At 42.0% G+C, this 20,533-nt stretch overlaps 1 protein-coding gene across 4 annotated transcripts in view; it reads left to right on the top strand.

The window, feature by feature from the left end:
* The window catches only part of NCEH1 (neutral cholesterol ester hydrolase 1), a 62,264-nt gene that overhangs the window by 6,654 nt on the left and 35,077 nt on the right, over nt 1-20,533 (top strand). The window contains exon 2 of one of the 4 annotated variants that reach the window (XM_015564177.1): nt 4,145-4,260. The exons of 2 other annotated variants lie outside the window; for them this stretch is intronic. In XM_015564177.1, the coding sequence (XP_015419663.1) occupies nt 4,156-4,260 (105 nt within the window). In that variant the 5' untranslated portion in view covers nt 4,145-4,155. Of the gene's footprint in view, nt 1-4,144; nt 4,261-10,443; nt 10,504-20,533 lie in introns of those variants that run through there. One more of the 4 variants, XM_015564178.1, reaches the window with a different exon arrangement.

Genomic DNA, 20,533 nt, shown 5'->3' with positions numbered 1-20,533 from the left:
TCGGCAAATATTGTCCCAAGCACAGAAGTGCTATCGTTATTACTTTACTTAATGGTACATTCTATTTCTAACAAGTGGCTTGAGCTATGACATTTCTGTGAGATGTGAAAGTGTAATAATTATTCTTAAATGTTCTATGAATGCACAATTACTTATTTTAAAATATTAATATTTACTTTTACTGCCAAATGAAACTATGTGAGAACTGTCTACCACTTATTTTCTCCTTTATTTTATCTTTTAGTGTTTCCAAAATAAAATTAAAATCCTACCATTTAGAAGTCATCAGATATTCAATGAATAGAACTGAACACCAGTTTCAGGGAGTGGCAAAATGAAAAACGAAGAAGACACATATTTAATCTTGAAAAGTTTACAGTCGACTGAAAGGGAGATAAACTTATTGAAATTATAGAATGGGGACTTGAATGACAGAAGGAGAGTTATGATAGAGGTATTTATGGGTTGCTACAAGGGCCTTAAAAAGGCTATCTAATATAGGCCTGGGCATTGGGGAGTTTCCTTTCACATTGACATCTAATCTGAGTTATCAAGGTTGTTGTTTACAGTAAAAGTAGCTAACATCTATTAGGCATATAGCGAGCATTTACTCTGTGCCAGATACTGTGCTACATGCTTTGCATACAGTTCATTTAGTCTACGCTCTAATTCTATGAGGCAGGTGTTTTCTTTTTGCTTTTGTTTTGGGGGATTATTTTCTGGTTTATTGACACATCAAAATGAAATGTATGGCCTTGGAAAAGACCTGTAAAAGCATGAAGTGCCCCTGCTTAGCAGCCATTAAGATCTATGGGTCAAAAAAACAAATATAAAAGAAAAAAAAAGAAGAGGAAAAAAAAAAAGATCTCTGGGTCAGAAAGGAATTTAGGTATTATTTAGACCAGGGACGGGGAACATTTTTTCTCTCAAGAGCCATTTGGATATTTAGAACATCAAATTATCAGCTTAAAAATTAGCTTGCTCTATTTGGTCAAACATTTAATGAACTCACCCCTAATGTCTTGGCAGGGGCAGACCAAATGATTTCTTGGGCCTTATACAGCCCATGGGCTGGACGTTCCCACCCTTTATCGAAACCAACCCATTTTCTGTGGTTTCACCTGACCCTCCTTAGAACCCCAGCTCAGAGACTGAGGCCTCTAGTGAGGGTTACAATGAAGAGGTGGGTGTTCTTATTTTCTTTTATCTTCCAAAGGAGGAAACTGAAATGCAAGGAACCGGCTCACTGAGATAGTTTATAAGAGGGGAAATCAAGATTCATCTCCAGCTTGTCTTATTTTGAGCTCAAGAGCTTGATCACAATACTATAACGCCTTTGCTTAGGAGCCAGCTGAGTGAAGGAGGTGGGGAGGAGAGGAGGGAGGAGAAAGAAGGGTGAAAAGAGCACTCCAGCCAGAAGGGACTTTCCAAGAAGAAAATATATTCCATTGATTCTTTACAGAGAGGAAGGGAGAGAGATAGAGAGCCAGAAATATCAATGAGAGAGAAACATCCATCAGCTGCCTCCTGCACATCTCCCTCTGGGGATGTGCCCGCAACCCAGGTACATGCCCTTGACCAGAATCGAACCTGGGACCCTTCAGTCCGCAGGCCGACGCTCTATTCACCGAGCCAAACCGGTTTCGACCCTTATTTCTTCTTTTAAAACATATTTTTATTGATTTCAGAGAGGAAGGGAGAGGGAGAGAGAGGTAGAAACATTAAGAATGAGAGAGAATCATTGGTCAGCTGCCTCCTGCATGCTCCCTATTGGGGACTGAGCTCATAACCTAGGCATGTGCCCTTGACTGGAATCAACCTCAGGACCCTTCAGTCCACAGGCCAATGCTCTATCCACTGAGCAAAACAGGCTAGAACTAGCATAATGTCTCTTCACCATTTTCTTATTTTATTTTTATAAAGAAATCTTTATTGTTGAAAGTATTACATATGTCCTCTTTTTTACCCCATTGACCCTTCCTAGCGCCCCCCTCCCCATCGCCTCTGGCTTTCACCACCCTATTGTCTGTGTCCACAGGTTATGCATATATGCATAAAAGTTCTTTGGTTGATCTCTTCCTGCCCACCCACCCATCCCCATCTGCCCTCTGAGATTCCACAGTGTTCCATGCTTCTATGTCTCTGGACCTATTTTGTTCATCACTTTATTTTGTTCATTAGATTCCACATATGAGTGAGATCATGTGACCAGTCAGCTTTTACCTCTCTCCTTTACACTCTGATAGCATTTTGGTTTTCTTTTCTTTTTTGCATTTTTATAAGAATTTCTTTGAGCCAAGCTGATAACATATGCCTGGGAGCAAGATAGCAAATGTTCCCTGTGTTTTGTTTTTCTTTTAAGGCCCTTGTATGTTTCTCTCCTTCTGTTGAAATGTACAAAGTCCCCACCAAATCATAAACTTTCTCACCCTATTATACACATAATTTCTCTCTCACTGTTTTAGGTGTTTCTTGTTTTGCTTTGATTTGGGTTGAAGATCATTGGCCACAGAGAACACATGAACTTATGGTTCCACTTTCTGTCTACTGTGTTACTCCATTTGCCCCGAGCGGCACGCCAGTGCTTCAGGTGCTTCTGATGTTGAATTACCTAAAAATGGCTTTTTTGTTGTCCCTTTGCAGTTTTTTTTGCAAGCCTCACTGCTTTCTGGTTTCTGACTTCCTCATAATATTTTTGCAAATTATGCTTTTTCTCAAATCTGTAGTGAATGATGTGCCAGTTCTAGCTAAATGTTAATTATAATTACAGGCCTTCTCCTTAAAAGATTGCTGGTAAGTCCCCACATTCCTTTCATATCATTCTACCTTTCCCTTTTCCTCCTGAGTGGATAACTGATGAATGCTCCATAAGAAACTTATTTGACCTGACCCTCTTTCTTCTGTGCTGCCTACCCCATAATATTGTCCCTGCTCTGGGACTCATATTACCTTTGACTGTTCTGAAGGCTACTTTTCTAAAGTGCAAGTTGTTTATCTCTCTCTTCCTAGTTTATGCATCAGATAAAGATAAGGCCACTCTGTCCCAAGGTTTCAGTCATTACCATTTCATGACACAGTTCTTCCTTGTTAGTGAGAAGCAAGTCCAGAGCACCAATAGTCCCTGCGTCCTCGATTGTCTTAGCAAGGCAACTCAATTATGCTTTTAGAAGATTATTTGCTTTTAATAGAGTAAGATTTCTGGCAGATAATGAATACGTTTACTGAAGAATAAATATAACCACCTTGCGAAATAGTCATTAATGTCCTCATTTAACAGAAAAGGAAATAGAAGCTCAGCAAGATTGGTTCACAGACACATGACTGCCTAGGGAGGCTGGCTGTGAATGTCCGCTGGACTCCAGTGCCTTTTGAACTATATTCTACTCTTTCCTACTAGGATTGTGCAATCTCCCCTCATCCCTTCCCACTCCACCTCCTGCACTCTGAAATCTTTTGTACTAGTTGTGTGTTCCACATTAAGAGGGTGCACAAAAAAAAAAAAAAAAGAAGAAAAAGAAATAAAGAAAAAGAAAGCATCACGCAGGAAAGGAATGTATTATGTATTTACAAATTTTAGTTCTGGAGGATTATTTTTGTTGTTGCTGTTGTTAATCCTCACCCGAAGATGTTTTTCCATTAAATTTTTTTAACTCTATCCACTGAGCCAAACCAGTTACGGCCCATTCATTTTTAGAGAGAGTGGGAAGGAGGGGAAGAGACAGAGAGAAACATCAATGTGAGAAAGACACAGATTGGTTGCCTCCTGTACTAGCATCAACCGGGTCTGGGATTGAGCCCACAACTGAGGTACAGGCCCTTGACCAGTTCAAACCCGGGACCCTTCAGTCTGAGCACCAGCGCTCTATCCACTGAGCCAAACTGGCTAGGGCTCTGGAGGATTTTAATGTATGTTACACATTGTAAAGGATTCCAGGGTTAAATAAGACTCGGAAATGTTGAGTTAAACAGGGTTCATCGGGATTTGTTTTTAAACTGAAAATGTTTCAGAATTCCTACCATACTGACATGTATTTTGAGTCTTAAAGAGAGAATATATAGTGAGTCCCAAATTTAATGACTATGGGTCTTCATTTTACAAAGGAGTTCATAATACTGGTGGTATATTGGTTGACCATTTTCGTAGTGTTAAAGAGCATGGATTTGGGGATCAAGGAGACCTATTTTCAAATTGAGGCTCTGAGCTATGCTTGCTGTGTGACCTTGAAGAGTATTTCACCTATGAGTTTGCTTCCTTATCTAGTAAGTGGTCATAACATTTAGTCCATAAAGTTATTTGAAGATTGTATGAGTAACATGTATAAAGCTTTATTGTTTGTCATCATTATCATGCATTAGTTAATAAGTAGAGCACTTGAAATAGTATCTGGCACATAAGACATATATTTCTTTCAGATCTGATTTTTGGCAATTGTCTACTCCAATAGTACTAGTAATATGCTGGTTTTATTCTTTTATTTTCACCATTATTCTTGTCAGTCTGCTCTCAGGTTTGTGGAATTCTGTATAGGTGTAGATCTTCTTAACCTGTTGGCTAGGCTACTGGATTCAAATCCTGGCTTTCGCACTTAGAAGTTGTGAGACTAGTTGGGCAGGTTAGTTAAGCTCTCTGAACTTCAGTTTAGTTTCCTTATCTATTTAAGTGGGATAATGATAGAGCCTCTCAAGGCTCATTCTATGGATTAAATGTGATTTTGGATACAAAATTCTTAGCACAGTGCTTTGTGTATAGCAAGAACTGAAAACCTCTTCCTATGGTGGAAATTTCAAGTGCTTGGGCTGATGTTCTAATGGATGTATGAATCATCATCATCAGCAGCAGCATCACTAATTCACACTGTTCTAATCATTTTGCAAACATATTACCTCAATCTTCATAACTCCCCCGTGAAGTAAGTACTATTATTATTCCAATATTGTAAATGAAGAAATTCAGGCACACAAAGGGGTTAAGTAACTTGCCCAAGTCCCACACCCAGAGCAAGCGTTGCCATTCAGACAGTTTGGTGGAATTAGCACTCTAAAAGCTAGAGAAATTGTATGTTTTTAGTCTGTCACTGTCTTACATCAAAGATCTCTATGGGCTTTGCCAAGGTATGAATTGTTTTAGAAATTATGTGTTAGCTCAAAAAGAGTTCCTTAGCTAGAGTTGGAGACATGACATTTTTTTTTTTTTTTAATAAAATGTCTTATTGGACTTTTCTGTCGCCATGGTGGCCATCTTGCCACAGTGTGAAGGTAGTGAAGAAGTACTTGCAAAGAACAGGGTTATTTTCCTCAACAAAAGCCTTCAGATTTGCTCAAATGATTGATTACCTGTGGGCCCAGAGATCTGGTCTATAACTATGGAAAAGATGACTTTACCTTTTAAGTTATTAAAGGCAGGTGTCCTCAGTGGACCACCATGACCTCTGTCTTTCATTAACTGAGAAATTATTGTGTACTAGGTGCTGGGGTTATAGCGGTTCACAAACACACACACACACACACACCACCACCACCACCACCACCACCAGCAGCAGCAGCAGCCTCTAGCCTTCCTGGAGCTATAATCCATGCCAAAAATATGTGACAAGTTATCATATAAAAGGCAAATGTAGGAAATATGGAGAAATTTGTTGGCATATTAATCCCATAAAGACATGAAATCCCCTAAGGAAACAGTGTTGAGGGAGAAGAGAGGAGTTTTAGAGTTCTGAGAAGAGATGGAGCCAATAAAGGAGATACAGCAGTCAGCGAACAAAGAGGAAAACAGAGTGTTAAAGAAACCAGCAGAGAGCACCGTCAGGAGAGGGAGGTCAGTTCTCCTGAGAGACTGAGGAACATGAGGCTGCTAAGAGGCCTACCAGCTGTGCATCCTGGTGGACTCCTCAATGTATCAGACACAAAAGTGTATTCCTAGGCAACTGGCCCTTTTATCTGTCAGCATCTCAACTTGTAGCCTGTTTGTTGGAATGATTTCAAGGATTCCTTACAAAACTAACATTTTGACTTAGGCAATGTGGATATGTGGATATTGAGCTCTCATTTTTCACGGGAAATAGCCTAAATATACTTATAGCTTGTGATTAAAACCTGAGATGGAGGTTACTGGTGGACATTATTGATATACTAAATATATAAAATTATATATACCTATATAATTAGTACATTAAAAAAAAAAACCCAAAAAAGAAGGGGAATAAAAAAGTAAAGAAACACCCCTTCCCCAAATAATTAAATTTATGTTGGTTGGTTCATCTAAATCAGCGGTTCTCAACCTGTGGATCGCGACCCTTTTGGGGGTCAAACGACCCTTTCACAGGGGTCGCCTAAGACCATCGGAAAACACATATATAATTACATATTGTTTTGTGATTAATCAGTATGCTTTAATTATGTTCAATTTGTAACAATGAAATTGGGGGTCACCACAACATGAGGAACTGTATTAAAGGGTCGCGGCATTAGGAAGGCTGAGAACCACTGATTTAGATTCTAAATGGAAATACATTTTGAAATCTGGACTCTTGACCTAGCTAGCCAGTTTGGCTTAGTGGATAGAGTGTCAGTCCACGGACCAAAGAGTTCCAGGTTTTTGGTTTTAGTTTCATTTTACTTGGCTGGAGCCCAATCTTATTTTAATTTTAATCTTTTTTTTTTTTGGTGGAGGTGGGGGTTAGAGATACTTTTATAAAACCATAACAATCATCCTAGCTGGTTTTGCTCAGTGGATAAAGCATTGGCCTGCAGACTGAAGGGTCCAGGGTTTATTCCAGTCAAGGGCACATGCCCAGGTTGCAGGCTCTATCCCTGGTAGGGGGCGTGCAAGAGCCAGCCACTGATCAATGGTTATCTCTCATTGATGTTTCTATCTCTCTATCCCTCTCCCTTCCTCTCCAAAATCAATAAAAAAAATATATTAAAAAACAAAAAACGTAACAATCATATTTTGGTACAATTTTAAATTTAATTTTACTTGAATTTCACAAAAGAAAAAGAGAAGTTGATAGAATTGCTGAATTCATATAAATATTTCCTATAGACAAGAGATACGTCCCCTAAAATATCCCTTCAAGATTAAAAAAAAGAAACTGTGAGACCATTAAAGGCTGAAGTCATTATGATTTTTCCCAAGGACATATTTTCATTTTTGTTTGTATAGACTGACTTCTTGCTGTGAAAAATGAGTTCGTTGGCTCAGCCACACTGGCATGGACACGCAGTTCTGAAAATACTGAAGCCCTTCTGTACCAGTAACTATCAGCCACTGGGCTCTCCACAGGGCTGTCCCTCTCTCCTGGCTGCCCCATCCCACTACCAGGACCAACCCCAGCCCCCAGCTCCCTGGGACCCAGAGCTACAGGAGTCCTGTCTCCCAGTCTCCTTCAACACTCACCATTTCGCCTCAAGCAGCTTAGTTTCCATCTGTTTTATATAATGGCTGCCAGGTAAGGCTTTGTTTGCAGAAAGTACTCAGTGTGAAAACCCCTGCTCAAGGTCAGCCCTCAGGCCCTTGCAAGTTATGGAGGCCTTTCTCCCAAACACACTAGCTCCTTGTGAAGTCAAGTGCACATCTGCCTCCTGGTGTTATTACCTTGCATCCAAATGGGCAACAGACACAGGCCTGCGGGTATGGAGACATCCCTCAGCCAGCTCCCAACCACATGAGGCAGAAGGTGCTAGAGCCCTGGCTCAAGTGGAGGTGGCAGGAGGGGAGTGGGCTTTGTTCCATGCCCAGCCCTGTGCCAGGTGTTCATGGTCCAGATCCTCTCCAACCCTATAGGAGGTGTTTCTTTGCTCCTTCCCTCCCTCCCTGCTTCCTTTCCTTCCGGCTTTACTGAGCACTTGTCTGGCTCAGGCGCTGGGGTACAAAGGCAAAGCTAGCATCCTCAAGGCCTCACAGCCCCGTAAGAGCATCATCAAGAAAACAGCTGTGACTGGGTAGGTGCAGGATACAGGGGGAGCCCCCAGTGACTCAGGGAAGGTTCTCCAGTGGAGTTAAAGCTGAGCTGGGATTTGAAGGATGAGGAACGGCATTCGGGGTGGAAGGAACCGCATGTGCGAAGGCAGGGAGGCAGGAAACAGCCTGCCTGGTCTGGGAACTGTGGGAGAGCGTGGAGCCCAGGCCAGGAAATCTGCTGGGTGAGGTTGGGGTCCCAGAACCCACTATCTGGACCCTCTGCCTCCTTGACCTTTGCTCCCAGTTGCCTGGCCAGGGAGAGGCCCCCCTGCCTCCCTCCCGTCCCCGCTTACCTGCACAAAAGAAGGCTTTGAAGCTGGAGAGAGGAAGGAGGGGTCAGCTGGTGTGTAATTTTGGATTCTCAGAAAACTCCTCCTCCTCCAACACCATGGTAACCAGGCAGCAGCTGGGGTAGCCCCACTGTGAGGTGGGCTAAGTTGAGGGGGAGGTGGGCTGAGGCTAGGGACCTCTGCTCCCCCTCTCTGAGCCTCAGTTTTGACATCTAGAATATGGGCATGACAACCCAGTAGCTGGCTCTTGTCAATCCAGGTGCTCCAGGAAGGCGAGCCCCAGGCTGGACTCATGAGGGGGAAAGCCTGGGAGGTAAGGGTGAGGCTGGAGAGTGCCCTGCATCATCCTGCAGCTGGGGGCTCAGCCAGGGGAGGCGTCCCCGAGCCACGTAGCCTGCCCTTTCCACCAAGCAGCCTGCCCTGGTGTGCCCCCTGCACTGTCACTGCCCAGGGGCCCCCAGTGGAGCGGGAGACAGGGCTGCAGCACAGACACAGGGATGAATCTGCCTGTGAGCCCCTGCAGTGAGAGGCCTAGAGGGTCTCCCCTGCCGGAACCCAGGGCTCTGCTGTCCCCAGGACCTGGTCAAAGCCTCAAAGGGAGGGTCCCAGGTTTGATTCCTGTCAAGGGCACGTTCCTTGGTTGCAGGCTTCTGCCCGAAAATCAAAAGCAGACTCTCTTCCTATGGCTAAATTATAAGCCAAGTTCAACTTCCAGTCTTCAATGTCGTCTACTATTAGAGTGAAGCACTGATCAGCAAAGAATGGGATGGGATGAAACTAGGGTTATTTAGTCGCTAAATTATTGTGTATGAAAACAGGGTGCAGCAAGAAATCATAAATTCATAATTGAGCAGATCAATGTTTCTCCCTCTCTCTTCCACCCTCCCTAAAAAACAATGGGAAAATATCCTTGAGTGAGGATTAACAATAAAATAAAATAAAATCTGGATTCTTAAGAGTCTAAGTAGCTTTTCCTGCATGCTTCAAAATGAGGTTCACATCAATGAATATTAAACTTGCTCCATGATGCTTTTAATTCTATAGTTAGCAGTGTACCACTGAAATGCACTGCTATACTTTCCTCAGGGACAGTGGGCCACTATTTTACAGGACACTCCAGGTGCCAGATTCGGGTCTTAGCAGCCATAGAAGCTCCTACTGAACAAAGCCAATAACTTGTCAGTCTCATTTCTTCATAGAGCCCATTAAAATTGCATAATTCTGCAACTTAATTGAAGTGAAGAACAACTTAAGTGAAGATGTTTCTTAGATGAAAATAAAAAACATTGTTAATTGGTTATGTCTACAGGAGGAAACTGTTTAGAAGTGATTTTCAATTACTCAAAACATTAGCATGATTTCTTTATTGCACAAAAGTACATATTTCAGAAAATTATAGACTTTTAACTGCTTAAAAAGTTGGACTTCCATTTGGGATGTCTTTATGTCTTTACTAGAGGCCTGTTGCAGGAAGATTCCTGCAAGAATAGGGCTTCCTGCGGCCGCAGCATAGCAGAGAAGGGAGCGAAGCCTACCGAGTCTCCACTGCCTCCACTCCACTCCCATCTCTGCTGCCTTGGCTCCGCTCCCATCTCTGCCGCTTCCCTCCCTTCTGCAGCACTTGGCTTCCTTCTACACTGTCTTTAGTCTTTGCTCCATGCCTGCATATGCAAATTAACTGCCATCTTTGTTGGGTTAATTTGCATACTTGCTCTGGTTGGCTGGTGGGCATAGCGGAGTGACACCAATTTGCATGTTTCTCTTTTATTAGTGTAGATGCCAATCTCTCCCTCCCCACCCAACCCCATTTTTTCCCAATTTTAGGTTTTAGGAAGTGGCAGGCAACCATGGTTAGCATTTTTAAGTTCTATAACACCAATGATCCTTGAAGTTGTTGCAATAAAGATCGGTTCCTGTGGTTTTATGATCATGTGGAAGAACCAAGTGTACTTAGGGTCATTTTGTGAACATTGAAGGGAGACTTAAGTAAATGTATAATGTTGTCTTCTGTTACATCTCTTCCTGTTTCTGTTCATGGAGGAAAATCATGCATCATTCATTCTCTAAAATACCAATGTGTTTTCAGCAGGCATGTATTGGTCACCTGGAATGTGCCAGACCCTGCAGAGACCTTGAGGTACTCATATTCTAGTTTGGAAAATACAAGGAGTAGACAATTTCAACAAATCTTGCTGAGTGCTGCAGTTTATGGTTCATAGCAGGCAGCATGGGAGCTCAGCCCAGGAAGCCTCTGTGAGGCTGGGTAACTCAGGCCCAGGGAGGGACCCAGAGGAAGTGCTGGCTGAGCTGACCGAAAAGACAAAAAGAAACACAACAGACAGGCAGCAAAGGAGGGGCATTCCAGGAAGAGAAAACAGCAGGTGCAAAATTTGTGAGGTGGGAGAACATGGCCCATCCAGGGGACTACTGAGTTTCTGACCAGTAGAAAATAAAAATTTGAAGGAGATCTTTACATAATTGATTGGTGGGTGGAGCTAATCCCAGTCTTGTATTGTTAAAATGTATTTCACCATTTTAATTGTGGTAACTTTAAGTAAGCTAATAGGAAGATTTGAAAGCCCACAACCATTGTATGATACTGGTATTTCAAGAATTAGCACTACTTGGCAAATTAAGCTTTAAACTTCTTATTAAAAGTATCAACCAAAGGACTTGTATGCATGCATATAAGCATAACCAATGGACATAAGACACTGGGGAATAGGGGAGGCTAGGGGACTGTCTAGGGCGGGGAAAAAAATGGACACATATGTAATACCCTTTGTAATAAAAAATAAAATTTAAAAAAAAAATAAATAAAATGAAAATACCAAAAAAAAAAAAAGTATTCTGTTATAAACCCCCAACAGGAACAGTGGCATTTATATTTTGGTGGCCAAATATGTCATTTGATTGTTTGGTTTTAGTAGCTTTTGGTCTGAAACAAAAACTTAAGTCAGTCTTTCCTTGCTGTGCCCCACATGCTCTGCCTCCGAAAGTCGTTCCTTGTTGAAAGCTTGACAGAAGCACTGCAGTTGTTGGCAGCCATGGCGCCTTACTTGAGTCAGAAGCTCCTTGCATGTTTGTCAAAGGGGTTGGGTCTGTGGCTGGAGAATATGACCTCTTGTTGTAACCACCCAGTCTGGTTTCCCTCTCACCTCTATTTTCCTCTCTCACTCCACCCTGTTCTTTCCCTCCATAGAACATGCTGCCATTCATAATTGTCTGTTTGTTTAATTACTCCAAGTAATTTGTTTCCTGAAGTAATTCTGTCTCCCCTGCCAAGCTGGAAGCTCTGGCACATGCCCTGGGAGGGAGCATGTCTGTGGGCTTCACCACTGTGAACCCAGCTCCTAAAACTACCTGGTGCACTCTACCAGGAGGATGGACCACATTTTTACTGCTTACGTGTTCCCTTCTGTTTGTAATGGAGCATGTGCCATTTTAATGCAGATATTCCCCTACTACCAGAAACTGAGACTATTGCCGCGACCCTTTAATACAGCTCCTCAAGTTGTGGTGACCCCCAACCATAAAATTATTTTCGTTGCTACTTCATAACTGTAATGTTGCTACTGTTATGAATCGTAATGCAAATATCTGATATGCAGGATGTATTTTCATTGTTCGCGACCCACAGGTTGAGAACCTCTGATTTAGGTACTTGCTATTATAAATGACGTCACAGTGAACATATTTGTATATATATAATGTTTGTGTGTGTTTAAGATTTTTCCTCAAAACTAGAACTATTAGATCAGAGTATAAATATATTGCAGGTTCTCATTTCCAAGTTATTCTCTTAGTTATATGGTTAATGACAATGTGAGAGAATGCCAATTGTGCTATACTCTTTCCAGCTTAAAATATTGTAACCGATTTTTAAAAACTTGTTAATTTAATAGCTTAAATCAATACTCTGTTTAATTGTAATTTATTTGAAAACAGTTGACATTAGAATTCTTCTTCATTCCTTCAATGACTACTTACTGCACATCTACTTTGTGTTAGTTCTATCCTGAGGAAAACTAGTAAACAAATGCAATAATTCCTGTTCTCACCCTCTATTCTTACCCTTAAAGAAACTTTCATTTAAAAAAAATACTTGAGCCAAAACCGGTTTGGCTCAGTGGATAGAGCATCGGCCTGCGGACTGAAAGGTCCCAGGTTCGATTCCGGTCAAGGGCATGTAACTGGGTTGCGGGCACATCCCCAGTGGGAGGTGTGCAGGAGGCAGCTGATCGATGTTTCTCTCTCATCGATGTTTCTGACTCTCTATCTCTCTCCCTTCCTCTCTGTAAGAAATCAATAAAATATATTTAAAAAAAAAAAATACTTGAGACATTAAGTATTTTTGCAAAACTTATACAGTTGGTGAACAGCTAAGAAGGGATTCCAACCCAGTCTTTTATTTCAATCTCATAGTCTTTCCAATCTGCTACACTACCCTGTGAAGGGAAATATAAGGGATTTTTATTTTTTAATTTATTTTATTTTTTAAAATACATTTTTATTGATTTCAAAGAGGAAGAGAGAGGGTGAGGGAGAGGGAGGGAGGGAGAGAGAAAGAGAGAGAAGGAGAAATATCAATGATGAGAGAGAATCATTGATTGGCTGCCTCCTGCACACCCCTTACTGGGGATCAAGCCCGCAACCTGGACACGTGGCCTGACCAGGAATCGAACCCTGCCCTACTGGTTCATAGGTTGATGCTCAACCACTGAGCAACACCGGCTGGGCTAGGGGCTTTTTAGCAGGGTGGCTGTTCTTCCAAGTATTATCTTCCTCTGAACTTAATCTAATTATAATGCCATTGCTAGTACTCAGAACATGTATAAACCTTTTTCAGAAATTTCATTCCAAGCCATTTCATGAGGTGCACGTCACCATCAGTTCACCTTGTTTATGAAAAAAAATACAGTCCTCAGCTTCATTATATACCTCTTATCTAAAGGAACTTTGGCTTTTCCAGAAATCAAATTCAACCCCAAGGAAAGAGGATTTGTTCTCAATAAGGGTACACAAAGGAGTGAACCACGCTCTCTGAAACAGTTGGATCACACTTATGAATTCCCTTCTTCTTTGCAAGGGTCAGTGCTCTGGATGTTGCTTTGGTTTTCAGTTGGTGGGAGAACTGTCAGCTTCCACTTCGGCATGGATTGTAGGGCCATGCATGTCCACAGCCCCTGTGGGTACCACCAAGTGTTTAAAACATATGTCAACCTCAAAGAGAAAGGCAAGTGACCCTTTACACAGAATTGATCATCTATTATTATAATACCCAGCTAGAAGTAGCCCACTTCTCGTATCCTTGTGGGATGAGGGAGACAGCTTGGACTTTCTTTCATACTTATATTCTCCGCGACATATTTCCCTTTGATCTTTTCTTCTAACACAAACCAAATGAATAATCTCAGAAAAAATGAGTCTTCATTCTCCATTTCTTTTTTTATTCCCAAGTTGTTATAAATACCTCTGACAAGAAGACTACATTCAAATCAAGGAAAAGGAAATCTGTGTATTTTGAAGGAAAGGGGATTTTTAAAAGAAACAAGTACACCCTAGCAGGTTTAGCTCAGTAGATAGAACATTGGCCTGTGGACTGAAGGATCCCAGGTTCGATTTCAGTCAAGGGCACCTGGCTGGAATCCCTGGGTTACAGGCTCGATCCCCAGTAGGGGCCAGGAGGCAACTGACCAATGATTCTCTCTCATCATTTCTGTTTCTACCTCTCTCTCCCTCTCCCTTACTCTCTGAAATCAATAAAAATATGTTGTAAAAAATAAAATAAAGTAAAAGAAACAACCTGATCAGCCTATGAAATCCTTGGGTGGATCCATGAATCCCATGCAGATTCTCTATAATCCCCACAGCCATTGTCATTGCTCTTTAATTAAACTGTTTCTACACATCATCATAATTCAAAATGTAAAGTAAACAAAACAAAAAATCAAATATTCTGATGTCATGTCTTAGTTTTGTTTATTATTGTCCAGATTTGGGGATAGAATACTGTCAATCGTGCATATAGTTTGTATGAAAAAAAAAAGTGATTTAACTTTCAAACAGCCAGCTTGAGGGCCAGATAATGTTAGATAATGTTATTTTTGGCTGACACCTTATATTAAAAAATGTAAAGTTCATTGCCAATACTTAAAATCTCAGATATTTTACATAATAATCTGGGTTTCTGCTTTAAAAAGTCAGATCATCTGGCAACATGGGGCCAGAATTTCCACATTGTGTAGTCACCTGCGGGGAGCAGCGACTTCTTCCTTATTCAGGACAGTGTTGCTCCAGTTTACCACCAGTTCTCCCACTCCCTGAGGCATTACACCTGTTTTATTCATTGCCCTGGCCCTTGAGGACATGAGTTTATGACCTATGTTCTCTAGTTACACTCATTTCATGTTTTACCTAATTAACAGATATTTATTGAACAACTTTTATTTTGCACAAGTGTTCCAAACGATTCCTATGCTTGAGGGGTTCAGATTTTATTTGGAGAAAGAAGACATAATGGCACAGAAAATAAAATAATGTAGGAGCATAAGCTTAGAGATGTTAGGAAGCCATAAGTACATGAGTGATTAACAAAGGCTGGGAGCTTAGAGAAGGGTGAAAACAGTTGGAGTAACCTTGGGAGGGTGAAGATCCAAGCTGTACCTTGAAGAGTGGGTCAGAATTGTGTTGCAGGGAGGGCAGGGAAAGGGAGTCCTGTGTGGTAGGGGAAAAGGAAATAATATAAAATATGAAGAAAAGCAAGCTAGTAGGAATGCACATGCTTAGGAACTGTGAGCAGGCCTGTTTCGTTGGATAAAGGAGCTGTTTAGAAGAGTATGGGCTACCACTCATCAGTGAAACTATCTGACCTCCATCTTTTAATTCTCACCCTCATTGTCCATTCACTTCACAATTATTCTGGAAATGCCCAAACAGAAAGACAGCAGCTTGTGCAAACATTGGCCCTTTGTGCAAACCACGTTTCCCACTATCTTAAAGCTCCTTTGTGTTACCTCTTCCTAGCTCTCCCCCCTCCCTACTTCCCAGGAAAAAATGCAAAGGAGACTGATTCTTAGCATAACGGGATCTCTAGAGTCATCCGGGGAAAACTTGGAGAACATGAAAAGGAAGCATGGACAGGATGGAAGGGCAGTTTGGCATGTACCATCAAATCTTTGGAGGGGTCCTGGTTCACCCAACCCTTTGGCCTAAAGACTGTGGCCCAACTCTGAACAGCCTCACCCTCAAATCACCTCCCGGACACATTGCTCTGGGCCTGTCCCCTGGAACCTCTGAGAAAGATCCTTGGGGTGGCTTTGCATGCCTATGCCCAGTGTTTAGTGTTACACAGATGTTGTGCAACAGAGGAAACCCAGCATAGTCCTATGTCCTGATTGGATGTAAGATCAAGCTGAAATAATAAAGCCAAGCATCCACTCTTCTTCCCTTCCCCTTAAGCATACACTGTGTGGACATTTGTAGTCCATCTCGGGGCACAGAGTTGCATATTGGGTGTGCTGAAGACCAGAAAGCATTGGGTCTAGCAGAGGAGAAATAATACTTAGCGTGTCAGCCCTGGTCTGGGACTCAGAGCAGGATTGGAGCTCTGGCTCTGACTCCCAAATAAAACAGGATCTTGGTAAGTGATTCAAATGCAGATTCAGTTTTGATTTGTAGAAGAAGGGAGCTGGGCTAGGTACAGTCTTCCTAAACCAGTTTAAGGGAATTTAATAGGTGTGAAAAGATGAAAGACTAAACAGAGTAAAATAAATTCCTGTTTTACTACTAGGGCTTGTCTTTGTCTCTAAAAAGCGGATGTGGCCCTAGCTGGTTTTCTCAGTGGTTAGAACATTGGCCCACGAACCAAAGTGTCCTTGGTTCAATTCCAGGTCAAGGGCACATACCGGCTTAATCCCCGGCCCTGGTCAGGGTTTGAATGGCAGGCAACCAATTGATGTGTCTCTCTCACATAGAGGTTTCTCTGTCCCCCACCCCCTTTCTAAAAAATTCAATGGAAAGAAATATCTTTGGATGAGGATTAAAACAATAAAAATAAAAAGCTGATGTGCCCTGTGAACCTCTTAGAGAACTGATATGGAGTATTTCCCAAACTTAGTTAATCATAGGATTAGAGCCTTTCACTGTTCTCTGTGCAAAATTACCTCCTCAAATTGCTGTTCTATGAAACACAGTTTGGGAAAAGCTGCTTTGTAGTTTTCCCTCCAGCTCTAACATTCTAATATTCTAAGCATGTAAAAAGGCAACAAAAAGTTAAAGCCAGAGTTGTCAAAAAGAGCTCGGGACTCAGGTCAGCAGGTAGAGAGGATTTAGAACAGTGCTGTTGAAACATGGATGTTCTGGCTGTAGGTTTGGGAGGCAGATGGAATAGTAAAGTGGACGTGTTACCCAATGGGGTCTAGGCCAGACCAGGTCTGCCTTGGGCTGGCCTGGAGTGTGTGGGTTCTTGACTTTGTGAAGAAAAGATTTCACAACATGTGTCCAGGTGATTTTGAGAGTGCATATATTAAAGCTGGGGACAGTGAAACAAAGGAAGGCCTTAGGGTAAAGGAAGTTGGGCTGCTTTGGCTCACTAGAGCAGCGGTTCTCAACCTCTGGGTTGTGACTCCTTTGGGGTTCGAATGACCCTTTCACAGGGGTCGCCTAACACCATCGGAAAATACATATATAATTACATATTTTTTTGTGATTAATCACTATGCTTTAATTATGTTCAATTTGTAACAATGAAATTGGGGGTCACCACAACATGAGGAACTGTATTAAAAGGTCGCGGCATTAGGAAGGCTGAGAACCACTGCTCTAGAGACTTTATAAGAAAGAAGTGAGCCACACTAGGCTCCATGAACTCACTGAGAAGTGAAAGTCAAAGTGACAGAAGTGAGTTAGGGCAGGGCTGCTTTTAGCTCACTGGGAAGTTAGAGAAAAAGGGGGATCTTGGAGACAGGTTCAGGGGGTTAGCCTGGGACAGGCTCTGCTGCCTGCTGCTCCCCTGGTTTCAAGTCTTGAGGGAACCCTTAGAGTTTAGGAAAAAGAAAATAAAAAAAAAATCCATGCACAAGAAAAGGCTTGGGCATACTCGAGGGAGAGCCCACACTGGGTCCTTTGTCTTGAGGCTTCTGTCTCCCCTCTATTGTGGGAATCCTATGGGAGGTCTCGAGGGAGGGCCTTAACAGCATATTCATGAGTTGTCCTTCAATTTGTTGATTTATCAACATGAGTGTATAGAAGGGTCAGGGTCATTATCTGGTGAGTTCCATCTTTAGAGAATGTCATTGAAGAGGGACTGGGAGGGAGGCGGGTCTGCCTCCACGTGATCTGGGATGTGTAACCATTTGCTCCTAAGTGTCCTTGGGTAGGGAAGATAAGACCTTGTGATTCACCAGGTGTCTGTAAATTGATCAAATTTTTGGCCTTATTTCACCTCAGTTTCCCTCATTCCACTTCCGAAAGGAATTTTCCTAGCGTCTTAGTAGCCTGCCTCAGAATAGTGCAGTGATGGCGAACCTATGACACGCGTGTCAGAGGTGACACGCGAAGTCATTTTTTTGGTTGATTTTTCTTTGTTAAATGGCATTTAAATATATAAAATAAATATCAAAAATATAAATCTTTGTTTTACTATGGTTGCAAATATCAAAAAATTTCTATATGTGACATGGCACCAGAGTTAAATTAGGGTTTTTCAAAATGCTGACACGCCGAGCTCAAAAGGTTCGCCATCACTGGAATAGTGGAATTAAAATAACAACAAGTCTAGAATTAAGCAATTTTGCTATGAAGGGGGAGAGATGAACCGTTAGGGCCACAGAAACTTTCTGAGATAAATTGAAACTTTTTTCCATGGAGATGTAGTGAAAGAACCTGGAGCTGGGACTGCAGACCTGCATTCTAGTCCAAACATGTCAGTGACTGGATGGTTTGGGCCTGGTCACCTTACCTCTCTGGCATCAGTTTTCTCAGTTTGTAAAGGAGAGTCTATATACCTGTGGGCTCTTTAGGTTTTAGAATTACACAACTTTGTTTATATCCAGTGTAAGTTCGTCGGGATTGCGGTTTTTCACCAAGGCATTTGGTAAGTGAGGAAAGATGTCTGAAGAAATGAGAGCTGAGACCTAGATGAGAGAGAATTAGGTCAGAGAGCCTTCTTTACAAGCTCTGTGAGGATGGAGCTTTGCTGGTTCTCTTTGAGACCGAGTTCTAGCTACTGGGAGTTCTCTAGAGAATTGCACACAGACTAGATGGTATCTGTTCAGTTGGCTTCTTATGTTACCGTGGCTTAAATTCCCACCTAAACCCACAAGATGTCTGAACTAGATTGAGTAGTCATTACGACTCCTAAGAAATGTATTTACTTGATTAACTTTTCACCCAGATTTATGTGGGTTGTGTTTTTTTTTTTTGTTCCTAGATAATTGCATTTTAGTGAGCTGTTTCCATTTTTTGTTTATTTGTAGTCTTGCAGCATCTTTTAGATTTGATTTTCTTGAGTAGTTGCTAGGGTAAAATTAGGTTTAGTGATCTCATAATTATCAGACACGGTAATGTATGTCTTGGTAAATAGTTTCAGATATATGGGAAGCAGTGTGTTTTCAAGCATTATAAATATATACTTGTAAGTGTGATCATGGACACTCATTCATTCTACAAGGGCTTGGTGCACACATATGGTATGCCAGGCAATGTGCTAAGTGTTAGGGATGAAGCAGTGAAAAAATGCATTGTCATTATCCTATGGTGCTTATCTTCAAACAGAGAATTGTCTTTGTAAACATTCTCTCCCTCATTCACTTTTATATAATGACTAGAGGTCTGATGCATGATTGGTGCATGGGTGGAGTCCCTCTGGGTGGCCTGTGGAGATGGGGCCCCAGCTCGCACCCCCAGCCCCACAGCCCCACCTGGCACCCCACCTTGGCCTGAAGCTGCCCGGTCACCTGCTCCACCATCCTGCCATGTTCCCACTCTTGTCAGGGCCCATGGGGGTCAGCATGCCTCCACTATTGCCCGCTGCCAGCACTGTGTTGCCGACACCCGCCATGTTCCACATTGTCCCCTGGTGGTCAGCGTATGTCATAGCGAGCAGTTGAACTCCCAGGCTCCCAGTCGAACTCCTGGTTGAATGACCCCTGAGGGGACAATTTGTATATTAGGCATTTATTATATAGGATTCTATTCAAGTCATAAAAGAATAATAAAGTGGTAACTTTCAGTGAAGCTTTACAGAAAAGAAATGTGCTTTATCACCTGATTTACCTGTTGACCTAAATATAAAAGGCCAAAGTGAGAGGCAACAGCATTTATTTGAGATAAAAAATAATAGCGCCTGGCTGGTATGGCTCAGTGGTTGAGCATCAACCTATGAACTAGGAGGTCATGGTTTGATTCGCAGTCAGGGCACATACCTGGGTTGTGGGCTCAATCCCTAGTAGGAGCCATACAGGAGGCAACCCATCAATGATTCTCTCTCTGTCTTTTTTTAAATTAAATTAAATTTTATTGTTTAAAGTATTACACATAGTAGTACATATATCTCCTTTTTTCCCCATTGACCTCCCCCCAGGCCTCCCCTACCCCCTGACACATGCTTTCCTCCCTCCCCCAGTGTCTTGGGTCCATTGGTTATGCTTATATGCATGCATACAAGTCTTACGGTTTATCTTTTACCCTCCTCAACCCTCCTCTCCTGCTGTAGTTTCATATCATTGATGTTTCTATATCTCTCTCTCTCCCTTCCTCTCTGAAATCAATATATATATATGAATTATATATATATGAATTATATATATGAATAGCTATTCAGGAAGCTCTGATTCAGGCAGAAACACAATATTAAGATTAGGAGGCAAAGGCAAGGGGTATTTGAGGGAAAAGGAAAGGGGAACAATTACATCAGTGAAAGAAGGCATTTCTATAGGTGCAGATAAGCTGATATAGTGATGCTAATTCTAAAGAATGTTTAAAATTTTCAGTCTGGTAGTCATATCTGCTTTCTTATCTTTGCAAATAATTGTTCAGGACACAGTGTTGCTTTAGGCTCTGTCCAAAGGTTGTTTTGCTTTGTTTTAACATTTCAAAGTTTGAGGCATAAGATGTACAAGGCCGTTCCCATGGATGGCAGCTCAGACTCCATTTTAAGGTGGCTCAGTTTATATTATTACTAGTGGCCGGGTGCATGCAGGTATGGTCCCTAGGCCTGGCCTGTGATCAGAGCCATCTTCCCTGGCTGCCAGCAACTGGCCCCGTCTCCCGCGTTCCCCCC

This window comes from Myotis davidii, unplaced genomic scaffold, assembly GCF_000327345.1.
Source record: "Myotis davidii unplaced genomic scaffold, ASM32734v1 scaffold115, whole genome shotgun sequence".
Classification (NCBI taxonomy): Eukaryota; Metazoa; Chordata; class Mammalia; order Chiroptera; family Vespertilionidae; genus Myotis; species Myotis davidii.
The sequence above is the reverse complement of the archived record's forward strand: the minus strand, read 5'-3'. Positions and strand labels throughout refer to the sequence as shown.